The 16,909-nt window shown below is 44.1% G+C and overlaps 1 protein-coding gene across 1 annotated transcript in view; it reads right to left on the bottom strand.

Moving 5' to 3' along the window:
- Positions 1-3,509: 3,509 nt before the first annotated feature.
- LOC113746318 (SH3 and multiple ankyrin repeat domains protein 3-like) overlaps positions 3,510-16,909 on the bottom strand; it is a 93,258-nt gene continuing 79,858 nt past the window's right edge. The window contains exons 9-11 of the mRNA XM_027281389.1: positions 14,102-14,179; positions 3,791-3,857; positions 3,510-3,681 (exon numbers count right to left, since the gene is read on the bottom strand). Of these exons, the coding sequence (XP_027137190.1) occupies positions 3,638-3,681; positions 3,791-3,857; positions 14,102-14,179 (189 nt within the window). The 3' untranslated portion in view covers positions 3,510-3,637. The remainder of the gene's footprint in view (positions 3,682-3,790; positions 3,858-14,101; positions 14,180-16,909) is intronic.

Below are 16,909 nucleotides of genomic sequence, written 5' to 3'. Positions count from 1 at the left end.
CACACACACAACACACACACACACCACACACACACACACACACCGTGTGCGTTAACGTCAGGCTGTACTTGTGTCACTGCCTTTAAGCTCCTTCCTCTCTGCTCCATCAGTCACATTGTGTTCTCCGTCCGTCGACGTAGAGACGACGTCACTGTGACTTCTCTCCTCGTCTCACGTCTCTTAGTAAACACAAGAATAAACCGGCTGATCAAGTGTCAGCAGAACTCAGAACCACTGAAGAACGGGCAGCTCCTTCTCACTGACATCACTGCCTGCACTAACATGAGACGATCCCTCGATCGAGTGACAGCAGATGATCTTCTTCCTTCTACTGATCCAAAACTCAATCTGAACGTTGCTTTGAAGATTTCATACAGAGATTTGTTACAGGACGCAACATCTGCATCTGTGTAACTGTATATATATATATATATATATATAGTGCTATAATATATAAATAATGTTTGTTTGGGACGTTCGGTTGTCTTACTGAGATCAATGTGATATTGATTGTGTGGTGCGTGGGGGGTAACTGTGGGATGTTCATAATATTAAATAAAACAAGCATGTAATAAATGATGATTATTTTATATTGATTAATAAACGTGTGATTTTAAAAGCTGGAATTAGCAGAAGTTTGTCATTTTGTTTTGTAAAACATAGTTTCAGCTCCGTCTGCACGGGACATACGACCCAGTTTGATGTCGAGTGTGCAAACCAGTAAAACCATTTCATAATAATCTATGAATAAAAAAGCTTTGAATGTTTCTTGTAGTGTGAAGAAGAACAGTCGTCATTATGTATTTATCAAAAATCACTTGATGACTTTGCAGATTCATCAGCGGGCTGCCGGATTTCTCTGGGGCGGGCTGGTTCTGGCCCACGAGCCATGTTGACACTCCTGTTCTAGAATATAAGTCCAAATATAACATCTAATAAAATTTATGATATATTAACCAGTGTAACGATTGTGTATGTTTAAACAGCGGTGAGGAGCGAGTCGCCCTCATGGGATGAAACTGCATCGACTTGATTACGATCTGAGGGTCACGTCATGTTGGTCGCTGCAGCTCGCCGACACTGATGATTGGTGAACAAACAGGAAGTAGATTTACTGTGAGCGCCACAAAGCGACTGATGCTCAGTGGATTGATCATGTCAGATCTCTGCGGGGGGGCCGGAGGTCTCCAAGAATCCTAAAGAGTAGCGTAATGAACTGGAAGATTTGTGGCGGCTGAACCGTTACACATCTGGACAGAGTAAGAGGAGAACTGTGAAAGCCACGGGGCTTATGGTATTTGACACACGTTACACACACACACCACACACACACACACACACACACACACACACACACACACACGGTCAGTACATGTTCCACATTAAAAACACACTAAAGCTGAGAGCTCTAGAGGCTCAACACGACACGAGCTGTCTCTGGTGAGGAGGGCTGGCTGTGGTGTGTGTTAAGGTGAGGTTGTTGGAGGGCTGATGGGAGTACAAGGTGGGGGGCTGGGGGAGCACAACCTTTGGCAGCAGGCTGAACCCATGGCGTCCAGACGTAAAGATATCCCATCCCCCAAATCCACACCACCAACAGATCACAGAACAAAGACGTCCAAACACGAGGGGACGATGACCACGATCACCTTCAGCTAATCTGGAGGACGCTCCGGCTGCAGCGCGCTCTGCTGCTTCGGGCTGAAACGGTGTGAAGTGGATTGAAGAGGGAGGATTTATTGGGGGGTAAATCTGCAGCGTCAACGTGTCCCATTTAGCCCTTCAGCGGGTCGCCCTCAGTGTGAGGCCGCCGTCCACGAGAGAGAGCAACAACTGCAGGATTACATTAGATTAGATTAGATTTCTCTCTCTTCATTCATTTCCCTCTCAATCTTTCTCTCCCTCCTTTATACATTCATTTGTTTGTTCATCTTTTCTCATTTTCTCTGAGCTCTGAATCCCCAGGCCACAACAAACTACTTTAAAGGCCCGGCCAGGATCAGGAGTACGGCCAGTGTTCTTCAGCTGATGGAATGTTTTCCACGTCGACACACAACTGGACAACATCAACGCGCCGGCTGCGAGTCGACAGAGAAGCAACGATCTGTGGTCTGAAACTGAAACGCTGCGTCTCTATCAGGTGTTAAATCTGCATCACCAGAACTAATAAGTGAGTAAGTGGCAACCGAGGTAATAAATAGAAAGATGAAAAACATGGACTTTGTTCAAAAACCTTTTTTTTTTTTTTCATTTTTGTATGTTCGTGAGAAATCTTCGTCTTCTCACCTCCCTCTCGTTCCTCTCACACACAGATGCAGAGTGAAATAACTCTCATACAGTACATATATAAATATAAATATATATAAATATATAGATACAGGCACTGTCTTGCATTTTAATGGAGTCTTTAACAGGATTAACCCTTTAACGAGCAGTGGACAGGGAGAGTTTGCTCCTTTATTTTGGATTACAGCCGCTTGAATCGTCAGTCGACCTCAGCGATCCACACATCGTTTGAAGGTTCGAATCCTCCCAAAGACCCCAACAGAACAGGAGTGTTGAGAAAGAGTTCAGTCTGGTGCAACTGGACTTAGATCCATCAAGACGTTTCAGCTCTCATCCAGGAATCTTCTTCAGTTGTGACTGACGATGGTGAGGAAACGTTAACCAGGTCACTGTTTCCGTTTTTGGTTTGTTAGTACTCGTTGTTGTCGTGACGACTCAGGCGAAGGTCCTCCCACCAAGCCTAAATACCTGAGTTTCTCCACCAGTTCATCAGAACTGAAGAAGAATCGTCTTGATGGATCAACAACCAACAAGTCCAGTCGCCCCAGATTGAACTCTTCTTGAAGACAGATGACCTGGACGACCGAGAACCTTCACAGACTAATTTCGAAATCTTTAATCTTTAATCCAGTCTAACACACTCGTGACGGTGCAAAGGCGGACCAACAAAACTCCTTTTAATGTCTTTCAATGAGAGACATGAATTTCCCGCTCATACAGCCAACGCGAAGGGTCGACTCGAAGGGTTCTGCTCACGCTGCCTGCTGTGGTTGTGCAGTCACTCCAAACATACAGTAGGAAGCAGGACAACCCAACGGATGAGCGGGAATCGTCGTCTTGAAAACGTCAACGATTCGAACTGGGACGTCAGGCTCAGGAAGATAAATCGATGCAGTCACATCACGTGTTGAGCCTCCATAGACTACCTATATACAAGCTGGATGCTGAATCAAGTCATTAAATGAATATTTTACTTACATGATGACTGACAACACGTTGAGGAGAAGTTCAAACGTGGATGTAGTATAAAGAGTCATGGAGAAACTGACGGTACCGCTTGGTTCCAAAGTTTCAACATGTTTATATTCAAGTCAAAGGAGCTGATTCTGAAAAGAACCACTCTGCCAGTCACTCATAAACAAACATAAAACACAAATCCATCCACGACTTCATCAAATCCTTTCACAGTTGACCAATCGCTTTCCACTGAACCAAAGCTCCCTCTGAAGCTGAAGCATTGATCATTTCTCTCGGTGTAATGGGCCCGGGATCGTCCTGGTGTAAACATAAACTTTCATCCTCTTGGCAAACGTTCTCGTAATCCTCGCGGAGAGGGATTATACCAGGGAGGTTATTTAGGAAGGCTCAAACCATGGAGGGGATTTGAAATGTATCCTGAGGGAGATTCAGGAGAACGCGCTGGGTGGCTGAAGAATAGGTGAGGGATAGATGGATGGATGATGGAGGAGGAGGACTGAAGATGAGCTGCTGCTCTGTTACTTACCTATATCTGTCTCTTTGTGGTTCTTGATGAGTTCAGCGAGCTCAAAGTTTCCAGCAATAATGGCGACCTGCAGAGAGGAAGACAGAAAGAGAGAAAACTCTGTTTATCTTTGTGAGTGAACATACATAACACTTTAGAAAGCAGCTGAGCATCAGTGTCGCTCTCAAACTAATAAAAATCTACTTGACAATGATGTGAGAACTTTTCCTCTGAACAGTCACTGAGTTTGAACTCAACCTTCAGCACCACTTTGATCATCTGCAGCAGGAATTCAGTGACACACACGTGTCAAATGCAAAGTCACATGACAGCTGAAGCTGCACAGGCCGAGATGCTGAAGTCCTTTATTGATCATTAAATAAAAACACAATCAAATCCATCATAAATCATCTGCTAGCAGCTTCTAACATCAACTCGTTTCAAAGATCAATCACGACACAAATGTTTGCAAGCTACAAGCAAAGCCGGCTGCTGTTGTACAGCTGAACATATTTACCACACACTTTGAATACCAATTTCTCTGTGATGTTGCTTTAAAATGAAACTGCTCATTACAAAACTCACAGCTAACCTGAAAGGAGTGGTTGCACGTCGTCTTTGCTGAACAGACCAACAACAAAACAAGAGGCTGGAAACTGCCGTGTCCTTCAACCACAGCGTTCACAGTGACGTTTATGTCACCACACGAAATATCATTAACTTATAAAAAGCTCTTTTGCTTCACGGCAATGTCACACAAACAGAATCACAAAGGGTCGAGTCAAAGCTGCAGCAGCAGAATGTACAGCCGAGGTTCTGTGTGTATTATATCATCTAATATATAATTTATTGAATTCAACTCAGCTGGAGAGCTGGAAAACTTCCTGTTGTGTGTTTACTTTGACTGCAACCAACAAATATTCAAATGCATACGTCTAAACCTGGTTTATTACAAGCTCTGCTGAAAGACACAGGGAAGGCTGCAGCATTATTGTAATTATTATTAGATTTCCAGGGTCATTGTTAAATGAATCAAACAGTAAATCAACAATCAGCTGATGTTCTCTTTATCTTCATTAACTGGGCCATCTCACACAGAGCAGCATGTTCTCTGTGAGTCCACCAGGGGGCAGTAAATGGATTTCCTCCTGAGCTGGTTGGAGAGGTTCTTCTACTGTCAGTGACCCAGATCAGCTGCCTGTTGTCATGTTTGTGCAGGCGCACAGCTCGCGTACTGTACGCCTCGAGTCGGGATCATTGGTGTAAAAATAGTCAGGTTCATTTTCAAACCGATAGGTGGCACGCGCACACACACGCACACGCACACACACTCGTGCACACACACCTCAAGGGAAACCCGGCAGCATTACATAAGCATGCCTGCTCTGATTCCTGGAGAACGAATATTCAGGAGGAAGAGGGTGATGGAGGACAGCAGGTGTGTTATTAAAGCAGAGTTGGTTGGAGTAGTAATCCTCCATCCCTCCACTCTTGACCTTTTTCTTCACAGAAATAAAAACACAGCATTTCTGAGAAAATTCTCTCGGGACTCTCTAACGAAGATGTTTTCCACCCGCATGAATTTTTCAACGCCGCTGCATTAATATACGATATATTTTCCCCTGGAACAAAAAATGCTTACTTTGAACTAAAGTGTGAGTCAATAAATGTAATCTTCTTCACGCGTCTTCGTGGTAATGTGAGGAGTGAGACGGAGGAGAGAGAAGGCGGAGGGAGGACATTCATGACAAATCGCGATCTCACACTGTCCACGCCACCATGTATGACAGGTGAATCTCCCAGAGGAACCCTGAACGCAGCACAGAGGCCGGGTTACACATCAGGAAGGAGCGACGGAGTGACAGATGAAGACGTCGCCTCCACAGAGTCAATTATAACTGTTAGATGTTGGACGCAGTCAGAAAGTGGTAACTGCCTCTCAGCACAAATAATCTCTGTACTACTGGACACCTCAGATATCATAACAGGAAGCAGAACACACTGAGGACTTACTGCTTCTTGTTTTGTGGCAATAAAACTGCAGATTTTTGGACGATTGGAAGTCTGTCGTTGACTTTAGCTTCTGATCTAGAGATCTGAAGGTCAGAGGATGAACCTCATGGTACCAAAGCAACTTTCCAGATCACCAAACGGGGCAACGTTGCTCAAAAGAACGAGGCAACAGTTTATCTATCGCTCACATTACCTACAAGCTGAAATAAGATAGAACGTTGTCAACTTGTTTTCAGGATGAGCCTCAGATTACACAACGTTCCTGTAACGTTAACAAAAGGTTGGCTGCAACATTCTGAGGATGTTTTGTGGACGTTGTTAAGGTAACAGATTATAGATTATATCACCTATTGTTACATTTATAAAATAGTTTGAGGATGTTAGTCATCCATCCATTTTCTCTAACTGTTTGTCCTCATCATGGTTGCAGGGGGGCTGGAGCTGACCCCAGCTGGCATTGCGCAAGAGGCGGGTACATCCTGGACACACACACACACACACACACACACACACACACACACACACGTTCTCCAGACATTCAACATGCAAACTCCACACAGAAAGAGTATGAACCAGGACCAGAACCAGAACCAGAACCTTCTTACTGTGAGGCAACAGGACTAGCCAGCTCAGTATCAGCAGAGACTTCAAACAAACTTTACTCGTTACCTTCAGGTTCCCTCGTTAACTTCGTGTTTACTCGTTACCTTCAGGTTTACTCGTTATCTTCAGGTTTACTCGTTACCTTCAGGTTTCCTCGTTACCTTCAGGTTTACTCGTTACCTTCAGGTTTACTCGTTATCTTCAGGTTTACTCGTTACCTTCGTGTTTACACGTTACCTTCGTGTTTATTCGTTACCTTCAGGTTTACTCGTTACCTTCGTGTTTACTCGTTACCTTCAGGTTTACTCGTTACCTTCAGGTTTACTCGTTACCTTCGTGTTTACACGTTACCTTCAGGTTCTCTTTTTCTAAATAAGTCTGACAGTTTGTGTTTCTTGCCTGATTGGACCTGTTTTTAGAGACTTCAGTAATTAACAGGAACAGAAGTAATACTGAACCTTACTCCAGAAGTTTACTTTACTTTAACCCTTCCATAAAGTAAGGGTACCCACATGAGTCAAACTAAACACTGGATTCAGCTTTTTTAAATTTCAGATGCAGCTGTTTGGTTTTTCATAAAATCAGAAGGAGGATATGTCTCATTGCTCTCTGAGTGTTTATATCCTTGAAGGCACAGAGGCATGCCTGTAAACACTCCTCATGTCAAGGACTGCTTGGTAACTCGATGGATGGATGTCGGTTCAGTTTGCGTCGGGTTGAACGTCATCTCTGCAGGAGTATTTTGACACGTATGGCCGATGGCAGTTTCCCGTCCACACAGTGAGAGCGACTTCTCTATAACAACGTGCAGTAAACTGTAGAAGTGTCAGCGTTTGCCTCTGGAGGGAAACGAGAGCGTCTCTCACTGAACAGCAGTGAACAGGAAGATGAAGTCAGTGGTAGTCACGGTGCTGCTGGAATGAGTTCACTGAAGCGTAGACCTTTGGGTGCAAGATTTTAATCAGGCATTTCAGCAATAGTCCACGCTTATTATCTGACCCGGTTACATCATGTGATTCCTCTTCGTCTCTCTGCACTGATTTCTCAGTGGCCCAGTTGTACTTTTCCTTCCCGGAGCTGAGAGGAGGCTCCACAGGAGAGGTTACAGAGGGCAGCAGAGGGCACTGATTGGACACTTTCATCTCAATTGATGAGGTAATATGATATGAAACCAGGCAACCAATAAGCAACCACCATCACAAACCACTATTACTGCCATCACCATCATCGCCGCCCCCACATCGATTCTTTTCCTGCTCTCCCGTGGTTGTCATGGAGACACATGGTTGTGTATAACATAAAAGTGGTGGGGGGGTTGGGAAGGCAGCAGAGCGGCGCTGTGAGCCGTTTAGAACATCAGCAGAGATCTGCCAGATCAAAACCGAGAAAAAAATCCATCAACGATCAATAAAGAACAAAAGTCCAACACAGGAAGGAGAAAGGAGCCGGTGGCCCTCGCGGAGGCGAGAGAGAGACGTGTAATTAACAATCAATTACAACTTTATCAGCTGATCAGGCAGCGTGGCAACGTTACATTCTCCTTTTCATTTACAATTCATTCTACAATAAGTAGAGAGCAGAGAATAAAGCGGATCTACAAAAGAGAGAAATGACTTCAATATTTCTTCAACAGGTCAATGATGGGTCAAAATGATTTGCATTCAGCTGGGGCTGCATATTTATAACTAATAAAGGTAAATGGACTGTACTTATAAAGCTCCTTTTTAATATTCCAACCACTCAAGGCGCTTTTACACCAAATCTCAGGTTTACACATTCATACCAACCCAACCGCTCACCAGGTTGAAACAATCACGCAACGATGGTACAGTCTCGGGAGTAATTTGGGGTTCAGTATCTTGCCCAAGGACACCAGGGATCGGACCGTCGGTCTTCTGATTAGCAGATGACCCAATTTTTATGGTAAAGACACATTGAAAGATTTTCAAACACAAACATCAAACATCAGTATTGCTGGTAGCCTTGACTGGAACCTTTCTGTGTGGACTTTTCCGGCTTCATCACACAGTCCAAAGACTTGAAGGTTGACTGGTGACACAGATTTGGGTGTAAATGTGACCATGTGGTACAACATGTATCTCTCGCCCAATGTCAGCTGGGATCAGCTCCAGCTGCCTGCGACCTTAATTAGGATATACAATTATGGAAAATTAATGACAATTTATGGTAACAGGTTTATAAAAAATGTTCTTGAGGTTTCCAGTTTTGTCCATGTTTGCCAATCTCAACATGTTTTTCTCTCCAAGAGTCCCAATGAGTGTTTCCGTCCTATGTGTCATAAATTTTAACTTTTTTAGCAAATTTTTAGCAAAAGAAAATACGACTGACCACCCGCTACTGTTATGCAATGATTAGGAGTTGGTTTACGAGATAAGCCGTAGGTGGCGTCAATTCTCCAGGCAGAAAACCAGAAGAGGAGGGCGCAACAGGTCATTCGAAGAGGTTAGAGTACGGCGTGGTTGCTGAAAACATAAAGTTGCCATGAAACCAAAACAACGAGCTGAAAGACGCTAACATGCTTTGCAGAGCTAAGGAGGACTGTATCGTCTGTAACGATGATGCAAGTCGTAGCGTTTTGGTAAATTTGCATGGAAACATATCAGTTTCAAAATGTTCATAACTGCATAATTTGGAATATGTAACTGAGTCATGTTAAATTAGTTTCAGGTGCTGTTGCTGCTAATAATTCCCACTGGCGGTCTGAGCATTGGGGGGATGGAGATGTGTCTCTGCTAGCATCTCTTGGGCTGCTGTACGCAGTAATTGTTGCTATGGCACCAACAAACCAGCTGTTCAGGGTTTAAGACGAGCCAAGTCTAACATGATCCTGTTAAATATTAATACACCGAAAAAAGAAATGACATGACAAAACATCGACTTGACGTGGGGATCTGTAATAATTCATAATAATAATTTAAACACACACACACTCTTTGACAACACTTTGGCATGCTGTACTACATGACATGTCACTGGTGGCTGTAATTTGCAGCACGTGACTCGGAATAATAAGGCAGAAAAAAGAAGCAGAGGGGGAAATCATGTCTGACTTATACGTAGTGTGTGCCAAGGGCGACGGAGAGAACAAGAGAATGTGTGGGGGGCAGAGAAGGAAGGGGGGAGGAAGAGGAAGATAGACAATGAATATAATGAGCAGTGGAGAGAGGAATTAGATTAGAAGAATGGCACAGAAGAAAACGCAGAAGAGATATGGAGAAGAATGTGGAGCTGAAAACGGAGTGAAAGAAGGAAAGGTGAATGAAATGAGGTTCTGCAGAGAGGATGAAGAGCTTAGAGGAGCACAGAGGTGAGATGGGAGAGACGCTAACGCTGTTCGAGGACACAAGAGTTGGACGAAGTGGTGAGGACGTGACCAATTCTTCGAGGGGATTGTCAAATAAAGAAAAATGAATTTTTATCTGAAGCGCTCTATCTGGAGAATGGGACTTTCCAGTTTGCGCTTCAAGTCTTTTATTATACGCAACAATGGTTATCAGGCTAAACTGTGGCACACACACACACACACACACACACTGAACTGACACATGATATTATCAAATGGCATGGCCACACACCCACACAGTGTCCTAATTAAGCATACACAGCGGCACAACGTAAGCGTGCCTCATTCAGCTGTGGCAATCGCTGTTTATTAGCATTTGCACTTTCCAGTTGTTAATTTGGCTCCTAATGACGGTGTTTTCAAGCAGCTCCCTCGGCTCAATTGACAAGCCCGCACAGTGCCCACTCTCTTTGCAGAATGGTAGACTTGGTAAAAATAAAGAGCCACACACACAAATAAAAATGGATTCTCGTTAGCTAATTGCCATTTCCCCATTAATTCTTGGAGTGAGCAGCTCCCTGCCTCGTCCCCACGTCAGCACCACGTCTGGAATTTCATCATTTTAAAGCTTTAGAGCCAAAGGAAGTATCTGGGTTTGTGGGGTGAGGAAACAAATACAGGTGCTCCTTCACTCCCATTCACTGTCAGTGTTGCTCAACCATCACACACAAAGCAAAGAAAACTGTGAAGACTGCGAGGTAGACTCAGATTTAGAAGCTGGTACATGAAATAAAACAAGCCAGAACAAGTAAAGTATCAAGAGTTTAGTCCATGAATCCACCTGCAGCGCGCTCAGTGACATTTCAGGCTGACTGTGGAGCAGTTTGACCCGTCTGATCGTCACATTGGTCACCGCAGCGTGATGGCAGGTTTGCATTTTTCCAAAAGTTGAATCTGCTTCAACTTCTCCACCGCAGGATGTTGCCATTCAAATTAAACAGATGCTGACAGATTTCACTCCGTTAAATCATCGTTAACGTTAGCTGTTGCGTGTTAAAATGGGCACTGAAGTGGAGTGGAGCCAGTGTTTACATCTGTACCTATTTTTCCTGGTTTGGGAGAAAGAAATCTTGGAAGAACCTTACGGGCCTGCACAGCCCCATCCAGCACCTTTGGGATGAACTGGAACGTGGACTGTGAGCCAGACCGGATCATCCAACATCAGTGTTGGACCTCAATGGTGTTCTTGTGTCTGAATGGGAGCAAATCACCTGCAGCAGGTTATAAAATCTGTTGAAACCAGAAGACTGGAAGCTGATAGAGCGGCAGACTTGCTGGCTTGGACGCTGACGGAGGAAGCTAAGAAGAGAAAAGGAGAGAGTGAGCGAGCAAGAAGCCGCCGGACAAGAGTAAATGTGGGACTGACTTTTAGTGGTTGGTGAGAGCTTGGTGAAATAAAAGGCTGAAAGACAGACGCCGAGCTGGACTGACTGCTGCTGGACTAGGCAGTGATATCAGCTGCTGCTGTCAACCAACAGACACCAAATCTTACATAATGTTGCTTTAATGCTCACACATATACTCTTACACTTTCTAGTTTTAGCGAGATGTCCTGCAGTCCTGGTCTTATGTCGTGGAGTGGTTTACATGCTGAGGACTGATCCTTCGTTCTTTCATCTACCCTCACTCCAGTTACTGATTTCCTACATTTACAAGACTGCCGGCCGTCCACTCAGAGAACAGGCATAAACTTGTTGGATTCAGCTCTTGGCTCTCTGTGTAGGTGGAGAGTGCAACAGTGATAAAGATAGTAAGAGCAAGAGAGCGAGTTTTTCCACTCGAACACAAGTGAGAGTCCACAACATGTCTAGTGGCTGCTTGTTGTTCTGCTGTTCAGGCTGAAGCCATGAAGACGAACTGCTGTTTGTCTCTTTGACAACACATTTCTGTCCTGCTGTATGTTTGCTGGAGACAGAACAAAGCCTGTCCTGTTACTGTTCGTGTCCAACATTAAACAAACATTAGTGGAACATTTGAGCCTTCAGAACAGCTTCAGTGCTCCTTCTCTCTTCATGAAACATATTCCTCATGTGGTGCTTGATGATGCTGATGGAGAGTGACAGATGTTCACTATATGTTAAGACGTATGATTCACGTCGCAGACTTGTAGACGAGTTCTGATCAGAAACCTTAATATGTTCTCCACATGTTCTCAGATGAAGATGAGGATGATGTAGCACGTGAACACCTTATCAAGGGTTCTGATTCCATTCCTGGTTGATTACGTTGGATTATTTTGCAAAAACAAACTCTGTATTTTTACCATGTACCCGCTGATTAATCTCAATAAACAGTTTATTGTCATCAGAAGCTTTCTGGTTTCTGTTTGTAGTCCAAGCAGCTTTGGTTGAACACAAACTGTTCATGTGGAGACCAAAAGAGGCAGCACACATTGGCCCAGATACAACCTCTGAACCCGTCAGGTGATAGCGGCACCTGATGACGATTTAGCTTTTTATCAGCTTATTTAACGAGATCTGCTTTCATATGCAGATTTTAGGAACTAGCCCGAAAGGAAATCTTCCTATTCGTTCTTGTGTATTAGATTGGACTTCACCTTAAAACCCTGGAACCCTGGCTGATGTCCTCCAAGGTTAAATCATCGTCAGACTATAGCGATGCATTCTGAGAGTGCCCGGCAGTGATCGCAGCCAGAAATGAATAAATTCAGCCCTCAAAGTCAATAATATTTCACTCCAAATGAACTTCATGGATCATCATCAGGACCTGAAGGAACACACCAATAAACTTCATTACAAAACTGACCCATTTGCTGCGTGTGGACGTCAAAGATACTCCTGCATGACTGTCATCATGTATACATGTATATGAACAACATTTCTAATGTTCCATGGAAGCATCATGTCCTAAACACGACTCAAAACCGGGACACCAGTGTACATGTGAACTCATTTACAGAAGTTTTTCTGCTAATTCATCCCATTAAACAACAGAATTGTACCTCAAACATCATCATCAATCTATTTAACGGAGTTCAATGTTCACTTTTACTTTGAATGCACAGTGTAAGTGATGTTCAAGAGAACGACGTCTCTCCCATTAGAGTTCTGACTTCATTCAGCCGAGCAGAATATTGATCCTGGACGCTGCACTCAGAAGTGAAGGATCACACGGAGAGGAATAAAAGCACACGTGTCATCCATCCATCAGCTATAGATGGAGCCGATTCCCCCGACAGTGGGCGAGAGGCGGGGTCCGACCCGATCACAAAGCTCACACGCTGACAACCATCCATCGCTCATTTAGAGTCTCTAATTAACCTGCATGTCTTTGGACTGTGGGTTGAACCGGAGCACCCGGAGGAGGCCCAGTTGGGGCCTCCTCCGGGTGCTCCGGTTCAACCCACAGTCCAAAGCACCCGGAGGAGGCCCCAACTGGGCCGGCAGGTTAGAACCCAGAACCTTCTTGCTCTGCGGCGGCGGTGCTAACCATGTAACATCAACACGCAACCATGAGCTGAATCTAGGCCAAAGCGAGCGCACGGCTCCAGCTCCGACTGACACCCTGCTGTGATCTCCATTTGGCCCGGGCTCACTCCCTTTATGAAGCGCTCCAGCTAATGAAGCGCTCCACTGGAGTGGCTGTGGAGGACAGTCGAGGACCCTGTGGGACTGCCTTTCATAAACGCCTGCCTGAATAAGGCTCTTTTGTAACTCAGGCGTAGGTTATGAGTCAATCATTCCAGATAGGCAGCTCTCAGTGCTGCTGGGCTTTTCTCTCTCTCTCTCTGGGATGTGATGTGCTGCTGAAGCGTACACACTTCAACCGTTAACAACACAAACGTACAAGTCGCATGTAAAAACACACACGGATTACCAGCTTGTGTAATTATACCTTTGTACTTCCTGTGTCACTTCTTTAAGCACTACGGCTCTGAAACAAGATGAAGCGGCTGACTGATGGGTCGATAATAACAGCTTCAGATATTTTCTTCCCACAAGCTCAACTCAACATTGCTCTTCGGGGCTGTTGGCCAAAGTTGGTGCTGAGCAGAAAAAACACGAAGTGCGTAAAAAAAAAAAAAGAACATCAGCTCGAGGACGAACGACTGAAACAGACGGTGTGAACGTTCGATGCTCTCTTTTGGTTACAAACAAATCTAATATTGGCCAGAGAGACATTTACAATCCCTGGTTACAACTGACCTTGACCATTCTTTTTTTTTTTTCTTTTCTCACTGTTGCCATGGCAACAAATGAGACGAAGAAAATGTGCTGCTACTAAAAATGTTTTCCCCCTTTTTTTTTTTTTTTACGCTGAAATCGATCTTCCATTATCGCTTCGACATGCAGACGGCAGTGACGAGTGTTTGCGTTTTGTTTTGACTCTACCTGAAATGGACTCTGGCTGTTGTAGTTCTTCACTTCTTTGTCTGCTCCACGAACGAGCAGCACTCTGGCACAGTTATCCTGAGGGAGGGAACAAAGAGAGAAGAAAAAAATATCAGAACAAAAAGCTGAAGAAAATGTCTCAAACAAACACTTGAAATCCTTTTTTTTTTTAATTCTCCTACTTTGGCTCATTAGCTTCCTGTGACATTAGCAGAATTTTCCCAAAGCAAAAGAAGTGAGCAGATCAGTGTGGCTGAAGGTCTGAACATCCCAGCACTGAACCAGGGGAAAACAACAGAACATCTACTACCTATATGAGGAATGGAGCTTCAGCTTGCTGTTAAGTGTGTATCTATTGCTCCACTCAAAGAGAGAGAGGGAGAGAGAGAGAGAGAGAGAGAGAGAGAGAAGAACAGAGAGATGGAGAGTGCTGAGGGGTTTGAATCTACTGCACAAATCGCCCACAAAGTGCTCAACCACGCATGTACTGTGCACGCACACATGAATATAAATACTTTTTTTAGATCCACAATAAGCTATTGAGAGTTGGAAAATCGCTCTGAGTCTCACAGAGACACTGATACACAACCATAATCTGTGCAGCAGCATGTGTGATGCTGGCATCACCAAATATTCCTGCGATTAGACATTTCGACGTCTTATTTTGAGACACGCATGACTGTGTTATTTTTAACCCGTGGACGTTTCCATCTGGAGTGTGGCAATCCCACGTTTCTTTCTTTCTATAGGAGCTGCTGCATAATGAAGCTTCTGAAAATGGAAATGTGTGACACACATCAGAGATGAGTCGAAGCAGGGGCAGTTCAGCTTTCAGAGCAGAATGAAAAGCGTAAAAAGGACAGAAATGAAATGAAATGGGAGAAAGGTCACGTCTCTAATGTGCACGATGCCGAGGATGATCCAGAATGCTGCCGTTCGGGCGCCATGGAAACTTCAGCTTCAAATGGGTTTTTCTTGTTTCGTGTCACGTTTGTGAGCGTAGATCACCGATGGAGAAGATGACAGTGGAGGATCCTCGCACACTCGCCACAAGTTTTTAAGTTTTCTGTGTTTTTTTTATGCGACCGGAATCTGCTCCATCCATCACAGAGGAGCGAGAAGAACGTTCACTAAAACAACCTAATAAGAGAATAATCGAGGTTACATCAAGCCCCTCTTGTTTCACAGATGCAGCCATCATTGTCGTCTTCACTATTCAGATCTCCAGCTTTACATCATAAGACCGGATGATTCTATCTTTTTAATATCATCAACAAATCCAAAACCAATAATGAACTGATCGTACTAACAAGCATCGTCTGCGTATCGAAGGCCAGGTGGATCTTCTTCCTTTGTGCCATAGAGCTCCACTGTCGTCTAAAACCACCAAGAAGAAACCCGCCATGATTGGTTTGAAGCCCCGAGTTTGGCGTGGCATTACAGACGTCGCCAGACGTGACCGTATTCGGACAAAAGCGCGGAGCTGGTAGGTAACAGTGAATATGAGGCCCTGCCTGATCCTAGACGTTCTCGTATTCCAGCTAACTAGAAACTAAAATTGAATCTGGGTTCAGATTTGATCAGTTCGGTGTGAGTTCGGTTTGTTTCTGACCATATTTTACTAAATGAACATCAAGCTGTGTGGAAGAAGACTTGAAGCTAGAGATGAAGACCATAAACTCATGAGGAGGAAACAGTTTACTGAGGTTATAAATCAACTAAGAATTCAGCTCATTTCTCCATAAGACTCAATACAATCGACCAGTGGCGTCACCCCCTGCTGGTCATGGGAAAAAATGCAGGTTTAAAGACACTTAACAGACCTGGAAGCAGGAAACACGACGCCCTGCTGTCACAAACAATCATTAGAACACCAGATGTGTATTCATCCGCTGCTGAAAATAGTCCCCAACGAATCAGCAAAGGTGCTTTTTGAGTAGCTTTAGCTGATTTTGTAAATTACAGAGCCAGCTATATATTTATGAGTTGTTCTTAAAGACTTTCGTTCTCAGTGGGAACCAGTGCAGAGCGTCATAGACGGGGTAGAAAAATCTGAAGGGTGGACTAACTCAGTTTTGGTTTTGCTCTTTTCATGGGATAAAAACACAATGACAGTCTTATCCTTTAAGAATCGATTTCATATTCAAAGTGACCCTTCCACGGCTCCATGCACGGACACACATCCAGCATTTCATACCTACGACCTTCTCCACAACAGTCCATGTAAGCAACAAATGGAAGGTGATGTAAAGGCCACTTCAGGAAAGGTCAAAGCGCACGCTTCCATTTCTATAGAAATATAATTATCTTTCTTAAGTGGAACTAAATGTTTTTTGATTCGCAGCTGTAGTTTTCCGCCTAACTGGGCACGCTCCGAGGGCAATTTGTTGCCCTGCTGACCTTCAGCTTCAGGGCATGCTAACAGGTTTAAGAGAGGAGGGATCAGGCTGGAGTTATTCTCTTATTGTTTAACGCCAGCGTGTTGGTTCATCTCTCAGTGCTTTCTCACGTCTGTACCCTGTGTGTGGGTAAGACTTTTTCTTTGCCCTCTCTTGTATTTCCACCAATTTATCACAAATTTTCCATTTTCTTTTTCCCCTTTGGTTCTTCCGCTGTGCAGTGAGTATAACTGACGAAATACATGGGAACAACAAAACAAATGAATGATCGTGCAAGTTCACAGCAGACGGGGCGAATGATTCTGTATTATTTAAAAGTATTTAACATTGAAAAGCTGCTGCAGTCTACTTTTTATTTTCATTCTTTAGAAGCAATCAAAACGCAGGAAACAACAGGAACTTTGGCAGG

This window comes from Larimichthys crocea, chromosome VIII, assembly GCF_000972845.2.
Source record: "Larimichthys crocea isolate SSNF chromosome VIII, L_crocea_2.0, whole genome shotgun sequence".
NCBI classification, from domain to species: Eukaryota; Metazoa; Chordata; class Actinopteri; family Sciaenidae; genus Larimichthys; species Larimichthys crocea.
The sequence above is the reverse complement of the archived record's forward strand: the minus strand, read 5'-3'. Positions and strand labels throughout refer to the sequence as shown.